Here is a 27,594-nt window from a genome sequence, read left to right on the forward strand (position 1 = left end):
GACATTGGACAGCTCCTGATGTCTTCAAGCCGATGCTCGCCCGTCTGATTTGGTTTTATTAAATTAGGGCATTTCTTTTGGTCTTGACTTATTTCTACAATTGCTTAGTATTTAGTGAAATAATAATAACAGTAATGTTTTTTGGGTAGATAATACCGTTATTAAGGCCATTAAAATGCACCTCCAAGGAAAAAACGGAATTTTTCCATCCTTTTTTACACCCGCTACCAATAGGGTAGAATGTTATTATAACTTGGTGGCGATCAGATAAAAATTGTCGAAGTTATTAATGAAAAACTTATGTATGTTCAAAAACGCCTACTTACTAGGGGTTGCTTTAGCTGACAATCTGATACACTGTGCCGTCTATGGTTTGTTTTTAATGCGGTACTATATCGATATACCAAATATACCGTATGGTATGTTTTAGTATTTTTCGGTATATTTTGATAATAATACCGCAATATTTTGTTTTTATTCAAAATGGGTATCGGGTATCTCATAGTCGAGCACACTCGACTGTAGCTTTCTTACTCGTTTCCACTGTCTGATTAATGCGTCAAAAAAATCAATGTATAAAGCGCTGTTCCCTAATGAGCACAGAAATGGTAAAAAAACAAAAATGTATGGCTACACAACTGAAACATTTGCCTATTAACTAAAAGCAATTATTAAAAAAAAACTGACGACATCACATTCATTGCCATTTTGATGTTAAAGCTTTTCTCTTTATGAGAAAATGCCTCACACGCTTTCTTTTTAATTTTTTTTTATATAATCCACTTTGTACGATATGACTGCGGAATAATAGGTTGTCTATTTATTTGATTTGACATTTGACATCCACATATATTCCGGTATCGGAGTATCGATACTCTTAACTATTTTTTTTGTTCTGGTAACTGCAAAAGTGACGCCGTATAAATTTTTGACGGTCGCTAATTTATATAATCTTAGCTGAGTTTTAACCCACATATTTGTTTCATTCCGATTCAACCATTCAACCTCTGCCATCACTGAATGCAAATATTCTAAACAAGAGCTTTATTGTCGTAATAATTGAATTAAATAATTTATAGCTTGACATTATGCACATTTTCTGCTTCATACATTAAAATAATCATTTTGAAAATGTAAATTTGGCATTGATGAAGTCATGCGGATTGTAGGAATTGTAACTTAATTAACTTAATTTGGCTAAAACTTCACGACTATGAATTTTCGATTTAAGTTGATATTTAATGAGTTGATGCTTTTTTAAGAAACTTAAAAGTAAAATGCAATCCTCTTATAATTGTATCGTAATTGATAAAATGAATTTCTCTACGTTGGAAATAACAATTTATTTTAAAATTATATATATTTTCAGGTTGACGATTTATATGAAGAAATTTTATTTGAAATTAACAACAACATTGGGTGTGACCTAAGCCAAGAATATACAAAAACCATGGTTGAGTTTGCCCAAGAAGTATTCAAAATGCCTAATTCAACCCATAACGAGATTTTGGAGATTGCCAAAAATAAAGAGCCACCCAAAATTAGATTAAATGTGGAAATCATAAAAGCAGAAAACTTACTACCAAAGGATTCAAATGGTCTGTCTGACCCGTTCGTAACTTTGTTCTTGGAATCTAATAGTTCCCATCGTTACAATTCATCCGTTAAAACTGCCACCTTAAATCCAATTTGGGAGGAACACTTTTCATTGTAAGTAATTTAAAGTAGTTCAAATAATGTTCTTACACAATTAACCCTTATTAGCACTGTGTTAATGACTTGTCTATTTGCTAACAAATGGAAAGAAGTGATTGTAATCCCTACATAAATCAGACTCTAAACCATTTTCCTTTTTATCGAAAGCATCTCAAAACATAATGGCAACTCAAATTAGTAAGTTTGTGCATTCTCTGTTGAGTGAAAGCCAACAAGGCTTCAGAAAATATTAAAGATGTTGTACAACAGCAGTTTCGAATATAACGGACAATATTCGAAGACATATGGAAAAGTAGCTTTTCGGACTATAATTGACTTTGAAAAGGCGTTTGATACAGTTAACCAAACAATTCTATGTACTATTAATTGTATTTTTTTTTTTTTTTTAATTTTTCTGACTTATTCCAACATGACATTAGTTGCTCATTTGTTTGGCAACCGTTATTGCTCATAAGTTATGGCTTTTAATTTCCAGCTCATTTACATTTTTTGGAGAATTCTGAAGTAAATATTAGTTTTTGTAAAATGTGAGTGTATCACAGACAGGGTTGCCAATGCAAATTTATACATTTTCCCAAAAATCGGGATAAAATTCCCCAATTTGGGGACAAAAATCCGCTGATTCCCCACAAATTCCCCACATAGGTTTTTTTAAATGAAACAATAAAAAGCTGAGTATAACTCATATTGGTATTTTTAATTAATTAAAATAAAAACTCATTTATATTGTTTTCCATATTTTTGTGGATAGCATTTTGCTCGACGGGTTGAACTTGACGCTGCCGCCTAGATTTTTAATGCCTTCTCTTGCACCCATAAATGATACAACAGTATCTGTATTCAGACGATTACGGTTTTCCGTTTTCATATTCTTCAGAACAATAAATTTGCGCTCGACCGATGCATTTGAAAAAAGGCAGTATCCCAGTAACATTCAGCATCAATATTATTTTGAACTTTAAGCCCATGTTGACAAAAATCCAGCATTGCGTGAGCTCGTCATTCATCGTCTAATTTTTGTGCTGTCACAAATTTATAAAGGACAGGAAATCAAAAAATGTAAAAATCCCCGCATTTTCCCCACATAATGTCAATCCCCAATAAATCCGCAATCAACTTAAAATTCCCCGCACTTTGGGGAATTCCCCACAAATTGGCAACCCTGATCACAGATGACCTCATTTTAAAACCCACTACGCATTGGGAGAAGGGTCTTAGCTTTGTGCCTGCAGGAAATGTATATAACAGGCAATAGGAGTCATCGTCGACGCCATAAAGTATATACTTATACATATGTATATATGTACTTGATCAGGGTCAACAGCCAAGACGATCTAAGAGACTATAAGTCTTATAGTATAAGAGATAGAGCTTTAATATAGGACTTTTTATGTTTGCACGCAGATCACATTTGTTTTAATTTTTTGCTTCGCCCACTTCAGATTAATAAAAATATATATTTTACCCAACTTCAACCAAATTAATGCGATCCGTTTCGCTATACAAGTATTTTTAACTTGCTTTTTCATTCCACTAAAAGTATGCGATAACTCATGGTGACGGATTTATCAGCTGCTCACCATAACAAAAATTGTTGCCGGTAGCATAATTTAATTTCCGGATTCGAGATGGAGTCAGAAATAAGTTATTTTAAATTAAACAAAACTGTATTTGATTCGTATAGATTTGCGATGTTATAACACAACCTAAAAACTCACTAAAGTTTTTCGCATATATTTCCTGCCGGCACAAAGTTATAATACCCTTCTACCCTATGGGTAGCGGGTATAAAAATGGACCCCTCCTGACATACAAGACGAAGTACCCTTATGAATCTAATAACTTTAGAATTCTTGATCCGATTTTATTGATTGGGCTTTAGACTTTCCATATCGACAAGCCGAGCAAATAAATTAAATAGTTGATGTCCACTAACGTATCATTCGACGGGTTTTCTTTCCAAAACGTATTCTTGTCAATACCCTTACAGAAGGTTAATTCCTTCCTGAAATTGTTATATAGTTGCACATTTGATAATTAAGAAGCGATTTACGCAAGATGAACTTACCATTGTATGCGAGTCAGTCTTACTGCATTTTAAAGACAAAAGCAAAAAGTGTTCTTTTTTTTTCTTTCTTTTAAATCAGTTGACATTATGAATGTATATATAGTCGGCGGCAGATAACCAATAGTTTGTGGGGACAATGAGGCTTATCGGTAATTAACGTAATTTCACCGTAAGCATTGTAATATTATCAAGAAAAGTCTCTAAAGTAGGATACTGAACCATTTCAGGATAGGATATTGTAGAGGTTGTCGATACCGTACAAGAATCTGGTCTCTAGACCTATAAAAAAAATTTGGAATATCACTAATGTTCATGTGTTTTACGTATATTTTATAGACCAATTTCTGAAGGACATCGAGAAGAAGCTTTGATTATTGAAATTTGGTAAGTACTACATATTGAGTCAATGAATTTATGTAATAATTTCGGCAAAAAAGTATCGAGACTCGTAAATCACGAAAAAGGTTTAATGTCCATGGATATTTTCGATTCAAGATATGTATTAGTTTTGATATGTATAACGTTGAATAGGTTGTAAAGCATCTTAAACAACAGTAATTAAATAAAATGATTTTCAATAGAAGTTAAAAAAGCATTGAATTCGCAAAAATGCCGGACCATTGAAATCAACAGATAAGTTCAAGGTAAACAAGTCAGAAAGCTACAGTCGAATGTGTGGGATACCCGCTATTCATTTAAGATGAAAGAAAAACAGTGCGGTATTAATTTTAAAATATACAAATATATAAATAGTACAAAATATACCAGATTGTCAGTCAAAGCTACTAAGACCAGTAGTAAGTGGACGTGTGTGCCCATTAGAGGTCTGCATGATTGCACTCAAAATGTTCGGTTATTTGAGTACAATAAGCTTAAGTCGCAATTCGGCGTGCAAAACCGGTTTCAACAAAGTGAATTGCGCATTGGTAAGGGTTGTTTTCGTTAAATGCAGAATGAGTGAAATTCAAACCAATGCGTAATGGATAGAATGAGTGAATGCAGAGTAAATGTTTCGAGTATTCGAATGAAATTTTGGCATTGTCCGTCGTTCATGGCAGGCAGAGCAGGAGCAAAAATTTAGCGATAAGAATGCAGAGCTTGCACGAAAGCGTAAGAACTTAGTGTTTTACGTATGCACAAAATTATGTTTCTGCATTTAGTCATTGAAAAATAAACTAAATAAATTATACATATGTATATAATAATTAATTCATGTCTTTCTATTTTTCTATGTATGTCTTGTATTGAAAAGCAATACAAAAACAACAAAAACAAACACGCAATAAATTTGACGTCTCCAATGCGGCGCACAACTAACCGAGTACTCGGTCGCGAAACTCATTCGTGTATTGTGTCGCCGTTTGGATAGAGTAAATTTTCTACTCATGCCTTTACCACATTTGCCAAATCCGTTTTACTCAATGTCTCACTCAGTCAGTCAGAACTTTGAGTGAGAGTACCAAATGCTGCTTTGACTGTATTCATGCAGACCTCTAGTGCCCATACAGAAGTATTTCTTATATAACTTCTAAAATTTTTATCTGATTGTAACCAAATTTTCACCAATCATAAAAACTATAGTTATTATTGTATGCACTATTGAGACAATCTTCAAAGTTTCGCATGTTTTTCGATTTTTGTCAATTCGTAGGGGCGGTAGTGGGGGAGGCAAAAATTTCAAACAATTAATGATCTGCGTGCGGACAAAACAAGTGCTATCGAAAAAAATTATAGCTCTATCACTTATAGTCTCTGAGATCTAGGCCAGAGGGACATGGCTATGTCTCGGAAAATATATATTTTATAGGGTCGGAGAGACCCTTCTACCCTATGGGGAGCGGTAAAAGATATAAAAGAAAAAATCAAAACGGAAATTTAAAAATATGGCCGAACAGAACTTTTTTAGCATAGTTGAAGAATTGAAAATGCATTGGATATGAGAAGAATCACTTTAATAAATATGAAATAAGTTTAAAAGGAAAAAAGTGTTTTGATTTATAGCCCCCTCGATAGTTTTTGCCGTCTGTAGCAATATTATGCATAAAGTATATTTTTGATATTTGTATACAAATTTTTTGTTTATATTTTGTTTTTAATGATAAAGTAAAGATAAATCTAGTTTTGTTTGTATGAATTACCATTTTGTAATATGTATTTATAATTTTGTGTTGCTCTTTTAATAAGAGTATTGGATATAATTAAGGAATGATGCAACTAAATTGTAAATATTTTACTAACTCTATATTATTTTGGTACCAACTTTTACTTACTTCTTTGCAAAGAAATTTGATTTGAACACATTTTTCTTAGTTTGACCAATTTCCAACAATGTAATGTTAATTGCGCTTGTTGTAAAGTATTTAATGTCAACCGTTTTTAACATTATCGTATTATATTTTAAAGTTTATCATATTTGTTCTTAATTATTTTGTAGGGATTTTGATGCTGCAGAGACATTCAAGGAAAAGTTTAACAAAATTTTGGATGTTCGAGGTGTAAGAGGTCTCAGTAGACTAATGAAAGAAATTGCGGTAACTGCTTCTTCAGGAAAACATGATAACGAGTTAATTGGACGTACTGTTGTTACACTTAAGGTAAAGTATAATAATTCTAACAAGTAAGAAAGCTACAGTCGAGTGTTCTCGACTGTGAGATACCCGCTACCCATTTTGAATAAAAGAAATATATTTCGCGGTATTTTTCTCAAAATATACCGAATATACTGCAAAAATATCACCGATGATATACCAAATGGTATATTTGGTATATCGATATAGTACCGCATTCAAAATATACCATAGACGGCACAATATACCAGATTGTCAGCCAAACCAACTAAGTAGGCGTTTTTGCCCATACAAAAGTATTTCTTTAATAAATTCGACAATTTTTACCTGATCGCAACCAAATTTTCTGGAATCATAACTACTATAGTAAATATTGTATATATCACGCTTGTGATTCGATTTTTTTTTATTTTCGGGGGCGGAAGTGGGCGTGGCAAAAATTTGAAACAAACTTGATCTGCGTGCAAACATAGCAAATGCTGTCGAAAAAAATTATAGCTCTATCTCTTATAGTCTCTGAGATCCAATGTTTCATACGGACAGACGGACATACACACAGACGGACATGGCTAGATCGTCTCGGCTGTTGACGCTGATCAAGAATATATATACTTTATAGGGTCGGAGATGCCTCCTTCTACCTGTTACATACATTTCCTGCCGGCACAAAGTTATAATACCCTTCGGGTATAAAAAGTACATTTTTATGTACACCTCTATATTGAATTCTTCTTTTTTCAGTAATTTATCCATAATAAGAATTCGATTTGTGATTAAACTCTATTAACTTATTTGTCTGTCTGTATGACCATCTCGATCTCAGCATTGCCGACCCTATAATTATTCTTGATCAGCGTCAACAGTCGAGACGATCTAGCCATGTCCGTCTGCCCGTATGAACACCTAGATCTCAGAGACTATAAGAGGTAGAGCTATAATTTTCGACAGCATTTATGTTTGCACGCAGATCCAGTTTGTGTCAAAATTTTGCCACGCCCACTCCCGTCCCCGCAAATCAATAAAAATCGAATAACAAGCGCAATCTTTGAGCTAGAGTTGCGAATTCAATCACAACTTTAGTAATTGTGATTTCTGAATTTTGGTTGCGATCAGATAAAAATTGTCGAAGTTATTAAAGAAATACTTTAGTATGGACAAAAACGCCTGATATGCTTTCGTTTATATGTATGCGTCTCTGTGACTACATGCTCGCCTATATTGGTGTGTGTATGCATGTGTAGTTTTGCAACGAAGATGAACACGACAACGATTGCTCGTGGCTTAGATGTTTAGAGTTAAATAGCGACTGCATAAAGACTGCGATGGTTGTGCTGGTAGTGCTCAAGCCCAACATATGGTGGTGTGCTGGTTCGAGTTCCGGTCCGGAGTACATACATATATATATTTTTTTAAGGTATATACAATAATTACTATAGTAATTGTGGTGTGCGAGTTCGAGTCCCGGTCGGAAATACATACACATTTTGTTTCATTTTTTTTAATACGATTTATGTAGCTATGCTATTTATATTTTTACTATTTTTAAATATTTTGATTTGGCAATTTTGAAAATATTACCGCAATATTTTGATTTTATTCAAAATGGGTAGTGGGTATCTCACAGTCGAACACACTCGACTGTAGCTTTCTTACTGGCTTACACTTAAAGAGCTGTTCGTGTGATGCGCCTTTTGTGAAAACTCTTGCATCATAGAATCACATTGAAGCAAAGTAATTTTATAACTGTTGTTGGGGCTTGGCTAACAACGAAGATGGTTCAAGCCTTTTTTTTTTTGAGGACTTTGCTTTTATTTATTGAATCTTCTCTAGATTTTGAGACTAACAATAAGTTTACGAATCTTAACATTAAAATTTAGCTAACAGTGTGTTAAAACTGCATTCTGGTTGCGCGTCCCTCAGGTCGGTCGCTGGGTAGGTAAGTCATTACGACGAAGACGTGATTGGTTGCTCAACCTTGTTAGACCTCTCGCCAGGTGGTTAGGGTGCAACAGTAGCTTGGTAAAGTACTTTTCCTTCTGTTCTGCGATCACTTCTTTGACTGGTAGGATGTTTAAGTCGCGTTGTATGTTTTCGTTGCGAACGTACCACGGTGCCCCGGTGATGGTTCTCAAGATCTTCGACTGAGCTCGCTGGACTATGTCAATATTACTATTGCTGGCACTCCCCCATAATTGGGAGCCGTACATCCATATAGGTTTTAGTACCGAGTTATACAGCAGGACTTTTATATTCAAGGCTAAGGGGAGACCGAGCGTTGATAAGCCAATGAAGGCTGCTGGCTTTTAGCTTTAGGTGTGTTCTTTTGGCTTCAATGTGCCGGCGCCATGTGAGTCTTCTGTCGAGGTGTACTCCTAGATATGTCACTTCGTTTGCTTGCGGGAGTGGAGTGTTGTTTAACGTTAGCGGCGGGCAGTTTTGTCTGTTCAGGGTGAATGTAACGTGCTTGCATTTTTGTTCGTTCACTCTAATTCGCCAATCTGATAGCCATTTTCAACATCGACCATATGAAGAGCTAGCTGCGCAGTTGCTTGCCTCGGGCATTTTGAGCGGCTAAGAATAGCTGTATCATCAGCAAACGTAGATGTTGTTATTCGTGTGCTTGTCGGGATGTCTGCTGTGTAGAGGACGTATAGTGTTGGCCCTAGCACACTACCTTGAGGAACTCCAGCTCAACAGTGAAAACATCAGATATAGCAGAGTTGCATCTCACAACAAATTTTCTGTCGTAAAGGTAAGACTCTAAAAAGCTTATGGGTGTTGCTGGGGAGCATTGTCTTGATCTTGTACATTAGACCTTCTAGCCAGACTCTGTCAAATGCTTGAGAGACATCTAAAAATATGGCAGTACAGTACTCTCGTTTTTCGAACGCGTTCCGAATTTCTGATGTTATCCGGTTGACCTGCTCAATTGTTCCGTGCTTTTCACGAAACCCAAATTGATGTGACGGGATTCCTTCCTGGAGTCTTAGGTACGTGTTTATCCGAATCAAAACGCATTTTTCAAAGAGTTTAGATAAGCATGAAAGTAGGCTTATAGGTCTATACGACGTGGAGACTGTGTGGTCTTTTCCCGGCTTTGCTATCATTATTATAATTGACTTCTTCCATCTCATTGGATAGTAGCCAAGTTTTGCGATGGTGTTGAAAAGCTGGGTGATAGTGCAAACGGCGCAATATGGGAGCTCGATGATCATTTTGGGAGTTATGAGGTCGCATCCCGGGGATTTTTCGGATTCAGTTGATTTTTGATGATGCTAACGATTTCATTTGGGCGAAATTCGATTGGCTCACGTTGAAGCTGAGGCTCATTTGATAAAGTCGGCAGAGTAAACGCACTCGTGGCAGGATTTGGTTGGAATACATTTTTAAAGGTGGTTGGCAAACGTGCTGGCTCTGTCTGCATCGCTACGCGCCCAGCCTCCTGTGGGATTTCTTATAGGCATCACGGCTTCTTTCGGTGAGCTCAGAGTAGGGTGAGCTCTCCATAGTGAGTTTTCGTACTAGAAGTACACAATTGCTCTATGTAGTGGCGTTGGACATATGCTTCTTCTTGCTGTAGAGCTTTAGTAAGTTCACGTGAGGCATGTCTTAAACGTTGCTTAGAAGATGGCGATCTGTGGAATTGCCACTCTCGACGTAAGCGTCGCTTTTCGAGGACGAGCTGCTCGATTTGTAGATTTGTCTTCTTTCGATTGCTTTGTGTATTTATGGTTTGAGGTGTTGAAGCTTGGGCTGCAGAGACAAGTACAGACTCCAGTGAATTAACAAAGCTGTCTACGTCGGCTTCATTATTGAGATGGGGACTTAGCTCAATGTGTGAGCTTATATACTTTCTGTACTTAATCAATTAGTTTTCTGTGAGGTCAATTTTAGTGATTGTTCCAATGTTCCTGGATGCCGGAGTAGAATAAACAGTATAGGCGAGTGGTCAGATGAAAGATCCGAAAGGCATTCGGCGCTTATCAGATTTTTGGAATGTTTTTGGTAATCGCAAAGTCTATTAAATCGGGCAGTTTCTTTGGGTCTGCCGGCCAGTATGTTGGTGTGCCAGGAGAAACATAGTCGAGCTTGTTCTTGGCGTTGATAATGGCATTGTAGAGCTGCTTTCCTTTTGGAGTCACGAGACGAGATCCCCAGTGTGTGTGCTTGGCATTGTAGTCTCCTGCTGCTATGAAGTGGTCTCCTAGTGAGTTGAAAAACTGCATAAACTCATCTTCAGCTATAGTGAAGCGAGGGGGCAGTATACGGCGGCTAGTGTAAGTTCGTTGCCGGTATTTAGTTTTATATTTATAGATGTGGCCTGTAGGTAGTTTTAGCAAATTTGTTATGATAGTAGTGCTTAATACGGCTTCTGATTAGAATTCCAGTCCCACCATGTGCTTTACCGTCTGGATGATTTGTTCCGTAGAAAGTATATCCTCGAAGATGAAAATTGTATTTGTTTGTAAGGTGTGTTTCTGAAAGCAGCATTACGTCGATTTGATTGTCGAGTAGGAATTGAGCTAACTCAAGTTTATGCTGTGAAACGCCGTTAGCGTTCCACGTAGAGATCCGTAGGGGAGTCATTATTTGGATTGTTGTGAAACCAGCATTTCAATCAATAGATTTTGGTTTCGCATTAAATCTTGCATAGTTGTGCGCATAAATGACATAAATTCTGTAAGGCTTTGTTGTAAGCTGCATATCATAGCTTCGAAGTTGCTTTTGACTGCTCCGGCGATTGATGTTGCTGAGCCATGTTCGGTTCTTGGTATGCTGATTGCAGAAATGAACTTTTGAGGCAGGGATAGCCGGTCCTGATTTTAAAGCGCTTGCGTATGTCACACTTTTGTCAGAGTTAATAGGTCCTAGTGAGGATCTGGCTGCAGTCGAGAAGAAGACTTCAGGGTTTGATCTGGAGACTTTCAACGTTTTATTTTGGGTGCGGGCGGTAATTCCTTTTGATGAATGCGGCTTTTCAGATCCTTATAAACTGGGCAACCTCTATAGTTAGCAGTGTGATTGCCACCGCAGTTGCCGCACTTTTCGAGTTGCAGTCATCTTTGCTCGCTGGGCAGTGTGCGGAGTCATGAAGCTCTCCACAAACTACACACACCGGGCGCAGTTTACAGTATGACCTTGTATGACCATATTCTTGGCAGTTCGCACATTGTACCGGACCATTGCGTTTGTGCGGTTCCTCAACTGTAATTCGGCGATGCAGCAGGAACTGAAGATTGTATATAGGGTGCACTTCGTATTTCTTCAGGGGCTTATTGTCTGGCTCGAGCTCAACCTTAAAGAGTGGCTGCGGCTTTCTATCCCTGTTAAGGATATTGAAGACTGTCTTTGCGCTAAATCCCTTCTCTTGTAGTGCCTTTGTTATCTCTGCAGGCGTTACTTCAGATTCTATACCCTTGAGTACGACTTGCAAACCCTTGCTGCTTTTAAGCTGATACGTGTAAAAGTTCTTTTATTATCGGTAAGATATTTCGATAATACTCTGTAATTATCTTCAGACTTCATTTGAACTTTTGTTTCGTGAATGTTGCCCTTTACAAGGGGTATTATGTGGAAGTTATCCTTGCCAATAAGCTCAATAATTTTGTTGACGAGAACATTGGAACTTTTTTCTCGTATATAAATAGGCGGAGGCTTTGGCTTCCTTTTCTCGACTTCAGTAGATTCGGCCGCCTCAACCTCATAGGCGTCTGCCAAGATTTTGAATCGGTTCGAGTTCATGTCCGTTTCTATTGCAGCTAGGCTAGCATTGCCACGGGTTATTTTGCGTTGAGAATTTAGAGGCTCATCTTTCTTTTAATTTGAATGTAGCGATCCATACCAGTCTGCACAGCCGGCTTAATAGGTTCATTGTTTTTGTTCTTTTTCGGGCAGCGCAGCGACAGACGTAGTAATGTTTGCGCTGTTAGCTGATGATGTCGTTAAACGCGCTGTCGATACAGTTGCGGTTGTTGTTGTTGTTACGGTTGACGTTGTCAGCGAAATTGCGGTGCTGGTTACTGCGCTCTTAGGCTGCAGAGACATCGATGGTAGCGAGGGAGAGCATGAGCGCGCTCTATTACTCTCTGCGTTTAAGAATTCGGTCGAGTTGGGGGTAATTGACCGCACTTGATCAGAGCTTGCATTATATTCGGTCGCTTTAAAAGAAGTACGCGTTGTTTCGTTGTTGTGAGAGCCGTCTCTCGTCTTGCTCACGGTGACGTTGTGCACGAATGTCGTTTTGACTCATTGTAATCGAGATTGATTAATTAGAGTTTTAATTGTTATGATTTATATTAATTAATTAATCAATCAATATAAACATTAGCGATTTCATCGCAAAGAGCGTCTTTTCGCGATATTGTAGATTTTTAAACCAGTCACTGCACTTATGTGATCTTATTGAATATTTTTTCCCGGAGCACAATAAATATGTTCAAGCCTGTAAAACCAATAATAAAAGATATTGGGTCTATGCGTGCAAACATAGCAAATGCTGTCGAAAAAATTATAGCTCTATCTCTTATAGTCTCTGAGATCCAATGTTTCATACGGACAGACGGACATACACACAGACGGACATGGCTAGATCGTCTCGGCTGTTGACGCTGATCAAGAATATATATACTTTATAGGGTCGGAGATGCCTCCTTCTACCTGTTACATACATTTCCTGCCGGCACAAAGTTATAATACCCTTCGGGTATAAAAAGTACATTTTTACTGTACACCTCTATATTGAATTCTTCTTTTTCAGTAATTTATCCATAATAAGAATTCGATTTGTGATTAAACTCTATTAACTTATTTGTCTGTCTGTATGACCATCTCGATCTCAGCATTGCCGACCCTATAATTATTCTTGATCAGCGTCAACAGTCGAGACGATCTAGCCATGTCCGTCTGCCCGTATGAACACCTAGATCTCAGAGACTATAAGAGGTAGAGCTATAATTTTCGACAGCATTTATGTTTGCACGCAGATCCAGTTTGTTTCAAAATTTTGCCACGCCCACTCCCGTCCCCGCAAATCAATAAAAATCGAATAACAAGCGCAATCTTTGAGCTAGAGTTGCGAATTCAATCACAACTTTAGTAATTGTGATTTCTGAATTTTGGTTGCGATCAGATAAAATTGTCGAAGTTATTAAAGAAATACTTTAGTATGGACAAAAACGCCTGATATGCTTTCGTTTATATGTATGCGTCTCTGTGACTACATGCTCGCCTATATTGGTGTGTGTATGCATGTGTAGTTTTGCAACGAAGATGAACACGACAACGATTGCTCGTGGCTTAGATGTTTAGAGTTAAATAGCGACTGCATAAAGACTGCGATGGTTGTGCTGGTAGTGCTCAAGCCCAACATATGGTGGTGTGCTGGTTCGAGTTCCGTCCGGAGTACATACATATATATATTTTTTTAAGGTATATACAATAATTACTATAGTAATTGTGGTGTGCGAGTTCGAGTCCCGGTCGGAAATACATACACATTTTGTTTCATTTTTTAATATTTATATTTTTACTATTTTAAATATTTTGATTTGGCAATTTTGAAAATATTACCGCAATATTTTGATTTTATTCAAAATGGGTAGTGGGTATCTCACAGTCGAACACACTCGACTGTAGCTTTCTTACTGGCTTACACTTAAAGAGCTGTTCGTGTGATGCGCCTTTGTGAAAACTCTTGCATCATAGAATCACATTGAAGCAAAGTAATTTTATAACTGTTGTTGGGGCTTGGCTAACAACGAAGATGGTTCAAGCCTGTAAAACCAATAATAAAAGATATTGGGTCTATATAAATTAATTTGCACACAGCAATTTTAAATGAACTAAAAATTCTAATTTATAATTTTTCGATCAGTCTATTCCAATTTCAGGACTCACACATTGGTATAATCTGGAAAAGGGCACCAAGACTAAAAGCCGAGGTTCAGTGTTTGTTAGTGTCGCACTAAGTGCTGAAAAAAACAAGAATGTTGCAATTCAAGAACATAAACACCTATTAAAACTATTGCTAATACACGAATTAGATACATCTCAGGTTGCCAATTATTGGTGGAATGGAAAATTTAGTTCAATGGCAGAAGCTATAAGGACCCAGCATGCTGTTCAAAGTGGGCTTTCACCATACGATTGTGCAGTTAGTCAATGGCACGCTTATAGTACAGTCCACGAAACTCATAAACTTAGCTTTACACTTTTTAATTCCATACTGGACATATTGGTTCCCACAATAAACTGTTTGCAGAATGATTCAGAAGATGTGAAAATATTTTGGGACGGAGCAAAGCGAATTTTACCATCTTGTTTTTCGGTATTGAGGAAACTACGTTTGAAAAACATCGGTGACAATAAAATACTAAAAGCACTTAGCGATGTACTGGATATTCTAGCAAAGATTAAAACATTTGAAATTCCACCGGAAATTGAAATATTTCCGTCAACTGTGTATGGTTGGATCGAAAAAGTCAACTGTGAAGAGTCGAACAATATTGATACCATTATTGTAGATGCTATAAATAATGGAGCAAAGGATTGGTTTGAACACATTATGGAAGGAAGTAAACAAGTAAAAAGATAATCAAAACGATGAAGAAAAATTGCAATATCTAATTCAAATAATACAAATGATTCGATCAGATCTTCAACGTGCAATGGAATATTTTGATAAGTTGTTCTATCAGTACGTATTAATCATCTGAAAAATTAACTGTTTTATATGTTTACTTCCACTACTCATACATAGTGTAGAAGCGAAGAACACCTAAATGTCAAACTAAGTATAGACGTTTGACATTTAGGTGTGGCAGACAAAAATTGTAGAAGTTATTTAAAAATTTTTTATACCCGCTATCTATAGGGTAGAATGGTATTATAACTTTGTGCCGACAGGAAATGTATGTAACAGGTAGAAGGTATATACATATATTCTTGCTCAGCGTCAACAGCCGAGACGATCTAGCCATGTTCGTTTGTTCGTCTGTCTGTCTGTCCGTATGAAACACTACATCTCAGAGACTATAAAAGATAAAGCTATAATTTTTTTTTCGACAGCATTTGTTATGTTTTCACGCAGATCAAGTTTGTTTCAAAATTTTGCCAATCCCACTTCCGCATCGCAAATAGACAAAAATCGGACAAGCGTAATGTTAAAGCTAGAGTCGCGAATTTTGGTATCGAATTGTCGATGTTATTAAAAAAATACTTGTGTATGGGCAAAATTCACCTACTTACAAGGGGTCTTAGATGCTTTGGCTGACAATGTGGTATATTTTGCACTTTATAGTATACATTGATCGAAGTACCACATCAATATACCAAATATACAATTTAGTATATTTTTAAGCATTTTTGTGATATTTCAGTATATTTTGAAAACATACCGCAATATTTTACTTTTATTCAAAATGGGTAGTGGGTATCTCACAGTCAAGCACACTCGACTGTAGCTTTCTTACTTGTTTTATATAGGAAAAAAGACTACTCCTGTCAAATGTTAGTTGGTTTGATTGATAATCTTGCCAAATTTGTACTCCATGGTATATTTTTAGTTTAATAGTATATCGATATACAAAATATAGGATTTGTTATATTTCGATGTTTATAGTAAATTCATTTCATAAATTTTAAGAATATTGCCCGGTTTTGCTTTAATTGAAAATAAGTAGCGGGTATCTCTCACGCGTGATTGTTTGAGATATAGGTTGATATGATGACAGATAAGCAAAAATATATTAGCAAGCAAATTTAGCTCAGAGAAAAAATTATATTTTGATATTGGCAGAGATACAGACCCGCCAATTAATATTGATACCATGATTATACATATATATTTGAATACATTTTTCTTACAGCAAAATTCGGTTAAACTATTCCACAATATTATACTTATTTTACGATTTGAAGCTAACGGAAATGTGCAAGGCAATAGTAATAGGTGTATGTTCAAACATTAAAATGTTGGATGTTCCTGATGATCAATTCGAATATTTACCAAATATTGATAATGTGAATATGGGAACCACATTATTCGAAGCCTATTTGGTACTCAAGCGATACATTATCTTAGGTTTGTATCTTTTACAATATTTGTTTGATTGTGCTAAATTTTGTTATTATTAGGCCTATCACTAAGTCCCAATGATAAGCTACAAATGTCTGATTTCTATCAATGGTTTGAAAGAGGTGTGACACACTGGCTAGATATTTCAGTTATAAAGGCACTTAACCGCATTCAGAAAGCCATAGATTTGGACCAACTTCATGCTGTTGATGAAACTGTAAAATATAGCTCATCCGCAGTGGACACATTAGCTATTTTTTATCAAATAAAAATATTTTGGCAACAATTGGACTGGCCAGAAGTGGAAGGATCATACACATTTGTTGCTAAAATTGTGAATGTAAGAAATAAAATTGAATTTTTTGTGTACATTATCTATATAATCCTATTCATTTTATTTACAATCAGGATATATGTCGATGTTGTGTGTTTTATGCGCAGCGAATGTCTCGGCGAGTAGAGAGTTTAACTAAGATGGGTGAAGACGGCGATATGTTTAGTTAGTAATTTATTTTATAGAAAATATCCTTATTACTATTGTAATGTTAATTTTTCAGTGCTATCAGAAGAATGGTGTTTGGCCATTAACAATATGGACTACATTCGGCAAAGCTTACCGTCATTTATTAAGGTTTGTTTCATATGAAGTCAGTTTTTTTATTTTGTTATTACAATAACGTGTGTTTTTTTAATGTTTTTCTTTTTTTTGTCAAGGAACTTGGAAGTGAAGATGTAATTAAACGAATAGGAGAGTTCAGATCAAATTTAGAGGCAGAGCGATGTACCAATACTATTAAGGCAGTTATCGATAATGCCCTTGATACCCAACGTAATCAAATCGTTGAATTAATTGAGCATGTGGCGCATAAAATGTCTCCCCCAATTCGACGATTTTTAACTGAAGGAGCCGAAGTACTGCACAAAGATTCCAATTCCATGGAAAGGTTGATGATATACTTAGAGCAGTCACTAGAAACACTTTATAAAACTCTCAACGAAGTCAATTTCAGTAGAATTTTGGACTGTATTTGGACAGAATTGTCAATAATCATTTATGATCTTATTCAGTTGAATCTGGATGTAACTATTAAACAAATACACAAATTTCAACCCGAAGGTTTCTTATCTTAATTTATATATTTTTAGAAACGACGCCCTCCAGCTTTTTTCCAAAATTTAAGGGAGACTCTTCGTACAATGATATCGTGTTTTAAAATTGAGAACGCCGTAACGGATGTTAAAATTTTGTTGGAAATTGAGACAAGACTGGATCTATATGCCCTAGAAACTTCCGAACTAATCCATCAATATTATCTCGATCGATTGAAATATCAAAAAGAAGAATCGACTGTCATTTTTGGCCAACTAGCAATTAGTGCTCAATTTACAGATTCTGAGTTAACGGTAAGTTTCAAGTAATATATAAATGTTTTGAGCTTAGTCTATCTGATTTATAATTTTAGCTTAAAATACTAAATGCTCGTAATTTGCGACCCATGGATAAGAACGGCCTTTGCGATTCGTTTGTAAAAGTTTCTCTGATGCCAACGAATCGTTTTATCGGATTTACCTCATTTAAAACTGCAGTGCATAATAAAAACTGCTTTCCTCTTTATGATGAGCAATTTAGTGTGTAAGTATTTACAAATGAAATTATGCAATTGTATCCCAAAACAGTTTTATATGTTAGTGACTTAAAAGAGGATCAACGCAAAAATGGGAATAGTCTGATTCTATTCAATATTAAGGACAAAGATTTATTTGGAATAACTAGCCAACATATAGGTGAATGTTATATAACGTTTGCCGATCTCAGAGCTTGTCAAGAGGAACAAATTCTAATGAATCTATGTAGGCCAGAATATTCAGGTAATTAAACGTATTTTAAATTAGCGCACATTTTTAGCTGATTTTTTTGCTGTTATTAGATTCCATGGCACTGCGAGCTTTAGAAAATAGACAAGGAGATAAACAAGCTAAGGATTTCCTGAAAAAATTGAGAACCAAGTCAACATTCTGATATTTAATTGAAGAAATGGTATTACTTAATATTTTATTTTACCATGTAATTTAAAACCACAAGATGCATGCATTTCATTTCTTGTAAATGTACAGATTTAAATAAAAATGATATTTGAATATACATAAATTAAATTTTTTGTTGATATACTAAATTTATTACTAAAGTTAACAATGTTTTTTTTTTTTTATCCCGCGGTGATCGGCGATGCGAGCAGAGGCGTTGATTTGTTGATCCAGCTAATGGTAACGTGGACAGCAGAAGCTTCGCTGCGTGTCTTTTGTCTAATTGGCGGTCCCACGGTGCTAATGTTAGAATTCCGAGGCTTATGCCAATTGGCTAATTACTGTTGCGTCCGGTGCAACTGTTTCGGATGTCGTCTGGGTAGTGCATCGACCTGACTGCAGGTGTGCAGTGGTCGAATTTCTGCGCGTGTAGAACCGCTGGCGTTGCGACACGTGGAGTTGAAATGTGGGAACGGGCCGGGAATTTGACCGAGAGCCACTTTGGTTGTTAACTCATATATAAGTTGCTGAATGGTATGTTTTGGTTTCAAAAGAGTGCTAATTTTTTGGAATGTTAGTGTTTTCCATAAGTTCAATTTATTTAATTGTTTTGAATTAATTAATTACAATTAATTTGAATTACTATTAATTGATCCACGAAAAACAGTTAAAAGAAAATCATTTTGTCCATGTTCGAGAACAAATTGGTGAGGTGTTGAAATTCAATATAATAAGGCCAAGAGGTGCACTTTACGCCAGACTTATGTATATTATAGGATAAAAAATGGTTCAAATAAATAGAAAAAATTTCTGTAAGTTCCATAGGGAAAAAATATTTATGAGTGCAGATTTTCGTTTTTAGGTGCTCCGGTTTTCACAATTTTAATACCCGCTACCCAAGGGGAGAAGCGTATTATAACTTTGTGCCGGCAGGAAATGTATGTAACAGGTAGAAGAAGATATCTCCGACCCTATAAAGTATATATATTCTTGATCAGCATCAACAGCCGAGACGATCTTGCCATGTTCGTCTGTCCGTCTGTGTGTCTTTGTGTCTGTCCGTATGAACACCTAGACCTTGAAGACTATAAGAGATAGAGCTATAATTTTTTCGACAGCATTTGTTATGTTTGCACGCAAATCAAGTTTGTTTTAAATTTTAGCCACACCCACTTCCGCCCCCGCCAATCAATAAAATCGAATAACAAGTGTAATTTTCAAGCTACAGCTGCGAATTTTGGTGTATACAATAATAGCTAAAGTATTTATGATTTGAAAATTTGATTGCGATCAGATAAAAATTGTGGAAGTTATTAAAGAAATACTTTTGTATGGGCAAAACGGCTTCTTACTAGGGGTCTTAGTTGCTGTGGCCGACAATCTGGTATATTGTGCCGACTTTGGTATATTTTGAATGTGGTTCTATATCGATATAACAAATATACCGTTTGGCAATATTTTGCTTTTATTCAAAATGGGTAGCGGGTATCTCACAGTCGAGCACACTCTACTGTAACTTTCTTACTTGTTTCGTCATCGTTCTTCTATCGGAATGTTTCATTTCTTACTACCGCAGCTTACTTATGTTTTAGTCAGAAGTTAACAACGCTAACTTTTGGAATTGTGATCTGTTTTAATGTACAAAAAGGCTTTCTGTTTTTCATTTCGGCAAGACAAAGTTGCTTGTTTTGCAAATCGAAAAAAATTTTTTAAAGTGATACGGGATCCATAATAATCAAAAATTCACCGAATTCACTCAAGTTTCCACTCAGGATTTGTATGACGTTATTGTTTCTACAATTCTACAATTTCTAATCGGAACCCTAAATCCGATCAATTAAATTGTGCAAAAACATTAGTTCAGAGAAGGTTCGACGATCGGGGAGATTTATAAGTAAAAGTCTACTACGATAAGGCGGCAGAGAAAGAAGGGAGAAGTGCAAGATTTGTCTTTGCACAGATTCTAATTTATCTTGATGAACCTTATATTGGGGACTCCAAATACAAAACCCATATTCAAGAATCGAGTGAAGATGGGAAGTATAGAGAAGTTTTGTACCGTAAGTATCATTAAATTTTTTAAGCCTACGCCTACTTAACCCAAGTGCGTCAAAGAAACTATTAGCTATAGACGAAAATATGCGAATCCAACTTGATCTTGGGATCTAAAATACCAAAATAATTCGTAAACTTAAAACGTTCAAGAGTTTGTGCATTTAAAACATACGTATTTTGAAATTTTAAATTTCATAAAAAACCAAGACCTCGCGCTCATTAAAATTGTATCTCACGCACATTCACTGGAGGTTGTCAAATGCTCATGTGTTTCACATAAATATAAAAATAGAAAACGGAGGTCCGTTAGTTATAAGAAACTATTGTCAGGTATATAAGACCTCAAATTTTAAGAAATAAACGTCCCTCACAGAATTCACAGTACCAAAACATTTGGTTCAGGTTCCATATTTGTTTCATACTTTCGTTTCAAATAAGCACAGCAAGTTCGATGTCTCGATGCTTAACAAACTGACTCAAACTCGGCAAATGCTGGATCCACAAGATTTTTGACATGCCACGAAATATATAAATACTATCGGCATCACTTTTCAACTAATCAATTGTTTACATATCATTTTAAGCGTTAATACAAAACAAGCAAATTAATTTTGTAATATTAATTCATAGATTCTTGTCATTACATTTTCTTCTTAACCTTAGACAACTATTCTTTTAATTTATTTAGCCTTTTTAACTGGTGTAGTTACTCTTACAAGTGATTCCAGACATAAGAAATCCTTCTGTTATGGTACGGTCATTACATCCCCTCTTGGGATTCCAAAGCCTGTATCGTTCGATTCTTATCTTCATTCTCCACTCGGGAATCCTATTAGATTCAGGCATATTTGCCTTCTGCACTATCTGCAGTTTCCATTTGGGAATCAGATGAATGTTCTCTTAAGGCATCTAGATCTTCATCAAGTTCTTTACATGAATTAACAAAACGTTATGTTTATTTTATTAAAAAAAAAGCGATTGCTTTATTTGGTTGCCAAAATGGAACTAACTTATGACAATTCTAATTCTTATAATGAAAACTCGCTGCCGCTACCGCTGCTGCCGTCGCTGCTGACGATCCCGCGTTGGCGCTGGTTGCGCAAGTGTGGATATTGTGCTGACACAGGGCATGTGGCACTCGCTCCTGCTTGCGATCCCGCGTTGCGCAAGTGTCCCACGATCGATGTGCTGACCCAGGGCATGTGGCGGATGTTCTGCAGACTTTGCAGAGCTTGCAGAATTGGCTGAGTGCATTTCAGGTGTCGATGCACTTAGCCACCTTCTGGTGTGTAAACATTGTTGTTAACTCCTCCCCCCTTTAAGCGCGGACGTCCTCGGACGCAATGTAGAAGCGTTTTCGCGTTCCATTGCTTGGAGTTTCGACTTCCTGTGCTTGTGTGGCCTTCTGTAATTCTGGAGCGGATTTCAGCTTCCATATCCATATGGCCATTATGATGAATGTTATCACTAAGACACCAAAAAAGTCCGAAGCTGATAGAGTTTGCCTTAAAGCTCTCAGTTCTTAGCGTATCCAGTTTCCGAGTGTTATTGATGTTGATTTCTTTCAGCATTTGTAGCGAAAGAACCTCTTCTGTTAACGTCTTTTCGGCCATTAATTGGACAAGTGGGGGTGTTGCTTCTGCGTATTTTGCTTCTATTGACTCGTACTTGTCTTCGTTGATGTAGACTGTAGAGTTTTGGAACTGTATTAGATAAGTTCCTTCTAGCTCCATTTCTTCTTTGTCGATTTTAATGTTGCCTTTGAAACTGTTGAGAAGGATGGTGCCGGTCGCTATCTCCTGATGATTTGGGATATGTTGATTGTTGATGGCTTTGCAGTGTGGTTTTCTATTTTGAAGTAGCGGTGCTATGCAGGAGTCGTTACTAAGATTAATAACATTATTTTTATTACAAATTGTCTTATCACTAAATGTTTCACATTCTTGTATTATAGCGTAAATAGTTTTGTTACAAATTATTATGTTTTCATATTTTATGTCATTTATTACATTGTCTTGCTTAACTGCTTTAATTATCATAGCGTTACATGGTTGTGTTCCTACTAGGGGTATGTTTACCATATAGAGCATACTATTGCCGTTTGTTGTTATCTTTTTTTAGAAGTTGAAGTTTGTATTACAAAATTTTCTTTAATATCATTAGTGTCTATAGTGTGTTTTAATATTGCGTTTGTTACGCGACTCATTTCATTTATTCCTGCAGCTAATTTTTTATTGATTATTACCTGTCTATTGTTATTTTTTTGTTGTTGTTGGTTCAATTTTGCTATTAGAATTTCATGATCACTTCTGTCCGATGTACCGGCCAGCCATTTCCATGCTGTTCCTAAAGCATCTATGGATCTAATTTTTTCGTTTGTTCGGTCTTAACCTACGTAACTCGTTTTTAATTATATTTAGTTCATATTCTAAGTATGGATGTAATTGATGAGAGTAGCTAACGTTCTTTAATGACTCTTCTAGTTTTGAGGTCATTTCTTCGTATTCTTTTATGTCGAAAACATGGATTATTTTAAATGTACTCTCCTGGATTGCGGCGATTCCTGTTTTTATCGGGATTAGCTGTGAGTGTGAGTAATCTAATACGGTTGCCAATCCGTAGCATAATGGCAAAAAAAACCTGTGGACAAAATTACGTTTTTATATTATTTTTATGAACAATTCTTCCTGATTGAGTTTTCACTGTTGTATTGTTGTCTTTAGCTACGATTTCTTTTCGATATCTAGGGGTTATTTTGGACCCTAGTCTTTTGTCAATTTTAATAAAAATGGTTTCGCCTTTTTCATATTTTCTTATAGGGTTTCTTTTCTGGTTGTGATAAGAGATATCCTCTTCCTGTTTTTTGGTGATGTTATTACTAATCTGATTTCTTAAGCGTTCGAGTTCTATTGGGTTTGAATTAAATTGATTCCCAAAAAAATATTTCTATAGGTTTCTTTTTCGTTGTTGAGTGGATTGAGTGGTTATATTCTTTTACTGTTTTAAAGATCAAGTCCTCAAAAGTGGCTGTCGACTCGTCTCGTTTAAGACACCTCAAGATTTCGGTCATAGTTGAATGAAATCTTTCTATTTGACCGTTGCTTGTGGAAGCATACGGTGGGGTCGTGAAGACTTCTACTTTAAGTTGTTCTTTTAATAAGAACTTGATTGACGCTGCGTTTAGAGCCTTTTCTTTGTCCATGACGACTAACTTTGGCATGCCAAATGCCATCATTACCTCCCGAAGGAGCGTTTTTAGATCTTCAGCAGCTCTTGATTTTACTATTTTAATCTGAGCATATCTTGAAAATTTATCTATGGCAGTAAGTACTAAAGTTTTCTGTGTAGTGTATAGATCTATATGGATAATTTCTCCAGGGTAAGTAGGTATTGGAGTTGGTTGGATTTCCCCATGTTGAGGATGCCTATCATACTTAGAAAGTTTACAAGTTTCGCACTGCTTGGCAATAGCCGTTACTTTCTTTGTTAAACCTGGGAAAAAAATTTGCTGAGAATTTGGATTTTGTTTTCGATTGGATTTCTATGAGCTCGAACATGCTCTTTGACGATGATCTCATTCTGGTCAGATTCTAAAGGAATATCCTCTACTTAGGTTTGTGTGTATCTTACTTTATAACTACTGAAATGGAAAGGGTAAATATTTTGAATTTTTCCCATTATTCTTTCAGAAGTAAGCAAACCGTTTACAATCTTTGGGTCAAGTCTTTCTTTTAAGATTTTTATCAGGTCTTCTTCAGAGTACTCTCTCTTCTTTATTGTATGACGATGATACTGTGGAAATGGTAATTCGAAATCGTAGGATTCCTTATCTGAAGTCAGTAATAATAATTGGTTTTTGAATACGTTAATTGGAATGTTTGCACAAGGTATAAGATTGTGCGATGAACTCTCGTCGCTATGAATGGTAGCTGTGGTGCTATTTATCTGAGCACCTGGAGGATTTCTAGATAGGGCATCTGCCACTACGTTGGAGGTTCCTGGTTTGTATCTGAGTTCGTGATTGTACTCTTCAAGGTAGCTTTTCCACCTTTTGAGTTTACCATTATGATTTTTGTTGCTTAATGCAAAAGTTAATGGTTGATGATCAGTGAATATAATAACTTTAGAAGTACCGTAAAGGTACATGCGTAGACTTTGAAGAGCCCATACTATGGCCAACATTTCTTTTTCATTCGTGGCATAGTTTTCTTCAGTGCTATTTAGTGTACGCGAAATAAAAGTGATCGGTCTGCCATTCTGCTCTAGTACTGCGCCTATTGCGTAATTTGAAGCATGTGTTGTTAGCTGAAATTCTTTTGTGAAATCTGGGTATGCAAGAATCACATCTTGCGAAACTAAAGTATTCTTAATTTTTTCAAATGCATTTTTACAATTCTGGTCAAAGACTATGTTTACTTTATGAGAGATATTTTTTGAAGAACGACCATTAACTCCTCTGAGTAGGGTTGTGAGTGGCTTTGCTAATTTGGCATAGTCACGAATAAAGCGTCTGTAATAACTTGATAGCCCTAGAAAGGATCTCAAATCCTTTAAGGTCTTTGGTACCGGAAAATTATTAATAGCCTTAACTTTTTCTTTGTTTGTTTTTACCCCGTTATTAGAAATAGTGAAGCCAAGGAAATCATCTTGATTTCTAAAGAATTCACACTTACCGATTTGTACCTTCATATTTGCTTTGGCTAAAGTGGAGAATACTTTATCGAGATCTTGGGTGTGTTCATCTTCAGATTTGCTAAAAATTATGATATCGTCGATATAGACATAGCATCTTGTTCCGATATGTTCTCGTAAGATGTCATCGAGAGCTCTTTGGAAAATAGATGGGGAGTTCTTTAAGCCAAACGGCAGTCAGGTGAATTCGAACTTTCCACCGTTTACTGAAAACGCTGTCTTCTCTATATCCTTTGAATTAAGCGGGATCGAGCACTGTGAAATATTTATTTCTACCTAATTGAGCAATGATCTCGCCAATGTCTGGAATTGGGTATCGATCTGATATTGTTATAGCATTAAGTTTTCTATAATCTATAACAAGTCTATATTTCTTTTCACCAGATGAATCTGTTTTTTCGGTACTATCCATACTGGGGCATTAAAAGGTGACCGTGAAGGTCTTATTATGCCATCATCGAGCAACTGATTGATTTGTTTCTCGACTTCTGGTCTTAGAGAGGCTGGGTGTGGATAATGTCTGCTATGAGCTGGTAGATCTGTGTTTGTTCTGATTTGACCTTGTACCGCGGTGGTGTATGTTAATTTTTCGTCAGGTTCCGAAAATAGTTCAGTATGTTTTTTAACTATTTGATTGAGTATGTCTTTTTGACATACTGTCATGTGTTCTGTTCGGATTTTAATATGATTTACTGTCTGGGTTGCCAATTGCTTTATCTTTACTTTATAATTACCTTTTATAACCAGAATATCATTCTTCCTGAGATTCGACCCTGATCCGCGATAATTCAAATTGGCACACCAAACAAACAATCTATGGCATGTATTGAACTGTCAGCGTCAATGTTCTGGATGTGGTGTAAATAAACTATTATTCTAAACGCATCTATCAGGATGATTACTTACTTCTTTAAGTCATTCTTCCCACTCACTCCTCATACAAGTATTACAATTTTCGACAAACCATAGACGTTGTCCAATGATTTCCCCTATCTAATACAAATAATAGATTCGTGAACGTGATTAATCACTGCCCATCTAAATGACCTAAGGATTACAGGTAAACATTTGTTCTTGCCATTGCAGTGTGTTATGAAAGACTCCTTTCAATCTACCCTCGATGATAGATCTAGCTTTGTGCGGCTAGCGTTCAACGAATTGGAATCAGCAAACACCCCGATTTTATGACCATGTAATGACGAAAATGTTTTATGACATTGACAGCTAGGAGTGGTATTTTGATTCAGCAGGCGATGCGCATAAAATATTCGACTTCAATGGGCTTTTTGTTCACACTCTGTAACAAAATTTCCCCATAGACAATTGAGCTTACACCTGTGAATTAATTCTATCGAGAGTTCGGTTTACACCGGCTGCTGGGTTATAGCAGATTATAATTTTGGTGGAATTTTTTTTGTGAAAAGCGGTCAGACTGAAAACGCTATGGGGGGCTCCCATGAATAAAATCAGCCAATATGTCTCGGAATGGAGCATATAAAGAATTCAAGCCGGGCTGGGATTTCAGCCCAAACGTCGGTGGAACACGTGACTACTACCACCGGCGGGCACGGGGGGGGGGAGAGATCCTCTCTGCGTGTCGCCAGCGGTCACAACTCTGATGCGGTGGGTGCAGGCCAAATCAGTTGTAACAATACTGCCACAAACAACAACTCGAGGTTGATGCGCACGGGTGCCGTTGTCTTAACCGACTCGGACCAAGAGAGCACTGCGTCATACGTAGAGATACGGTGGAGGAGGAACGTCGTCTTCTTCAGTCACCTCGGCATATCGCCAGCACCTCCATGGTTGCGCAGCGGCCACGGGTGGGCTGAAGGAGAAGGCCAAAAATAAGGCGGCGACCCGCATTCACGCAAAGCTCATTGGCGTAGCTAATTTGTCTGTCAAGGATAAGGAGAGGCTTGCCTGGGCTAACACGTGGATGCGTGAAATCCAAATTAGATTCCTCCGAAAAGGCAATATAGTGCAGAACGGTTCTACCGGCCCTGCCAACAAAAAGGTGGAGTTCAGCTTCAACGGTTGTAGAAACTGCCAGGCGGCATCACGCCTTTGCTCTCATAGACAGAGGGAACCCTAACGGGAAAATGTCTGCAGAGAGGTGGCGTTTGACCCATAGCAAGCTGGTCGACGCACTGTTTGTCAGGATGGAGAATGCCCCAGACAGTCCAATGCCTACTTTCGAAGACACTGGCTGGATGAATGGTGTCAAAATCCTGACATGCAAGGACGACCTAACATTGTTATGGCCGAAAGCGACTGTACCCAAACTGGACGGACTATGGAAGGGGGCCAAGCTGGACGTGGTGGACAGAAATAATATTCCGTCCATGCCGAAGGTGAAGGTCCTGTTCCCTATAGCTGTGCAGGACGAGCGGGCG

General features: G+C 36.7%; 1 protein-coding gene across 1 annotated transcript in view; it reads left to right on the forward strand.

Annotated features, from left to right (window-relative positions):
• The window catches only part of LOC133836408 (protein unc-13 homolog 4B), a 28,466-nt gene extending 9,899 nt beyond the window's left edge, over positions 1-18,567 (forward strand). The window contains 14 exon segments of the mRNA XM_062266886.1: positions 1,370-1,710; positions 4,121-4,168; positions 6,219-6,378; positions 14,225-14,935; positions 14,937-15,046; positions 16,218-16,432; positions 16,486-16,766; positions 16,835-16,925; positions 16,984-17,057; positions 17,141-17,506; positions 17,573-17,830; positions 17,890-18,059; positions 18,117-18,295; positions 18,355-18,567. Of these exon segments, the coding sequence (XP_062122870.1) occupies positions 1,370-1,710; positions 4,121-4,168; positions 6,219-6,378; positions 14,225-14,935; positions 14,937-15,046; positions 16,218-16,432; positions 16,486-16,766; positions 16,835-16,925; positions 16,984-17,057; positions 17,141-17,506; positions 17,573-17,830; positions 17,890-18,059; positions 18,117-18,295; positions 18,355-18,446 (3,096 nt within the window). The 3' untranslated portion in view covers positions 18,447-18,567.
• Positions 18,568-27,594: the final 9,027 nt, after the last annotated feature.

The sequence above is a fragment of the Drosophila sulfurigaster genome, chromosome 2R (genome assembly GCF_023558435.1).
Source record: "Drosophila sulfurigaster albostrigata strain 15112-1811.04 chromosome 2R, ASM2355843v2, whole genome shotgun sequence".
Classification (NCBI taxonomy): Eukaryota; Metazoa; Arthropoda; class Insecta; order Diptera; family Drosophilidae; genus Drosophila; species Drosophila sulfurigaster.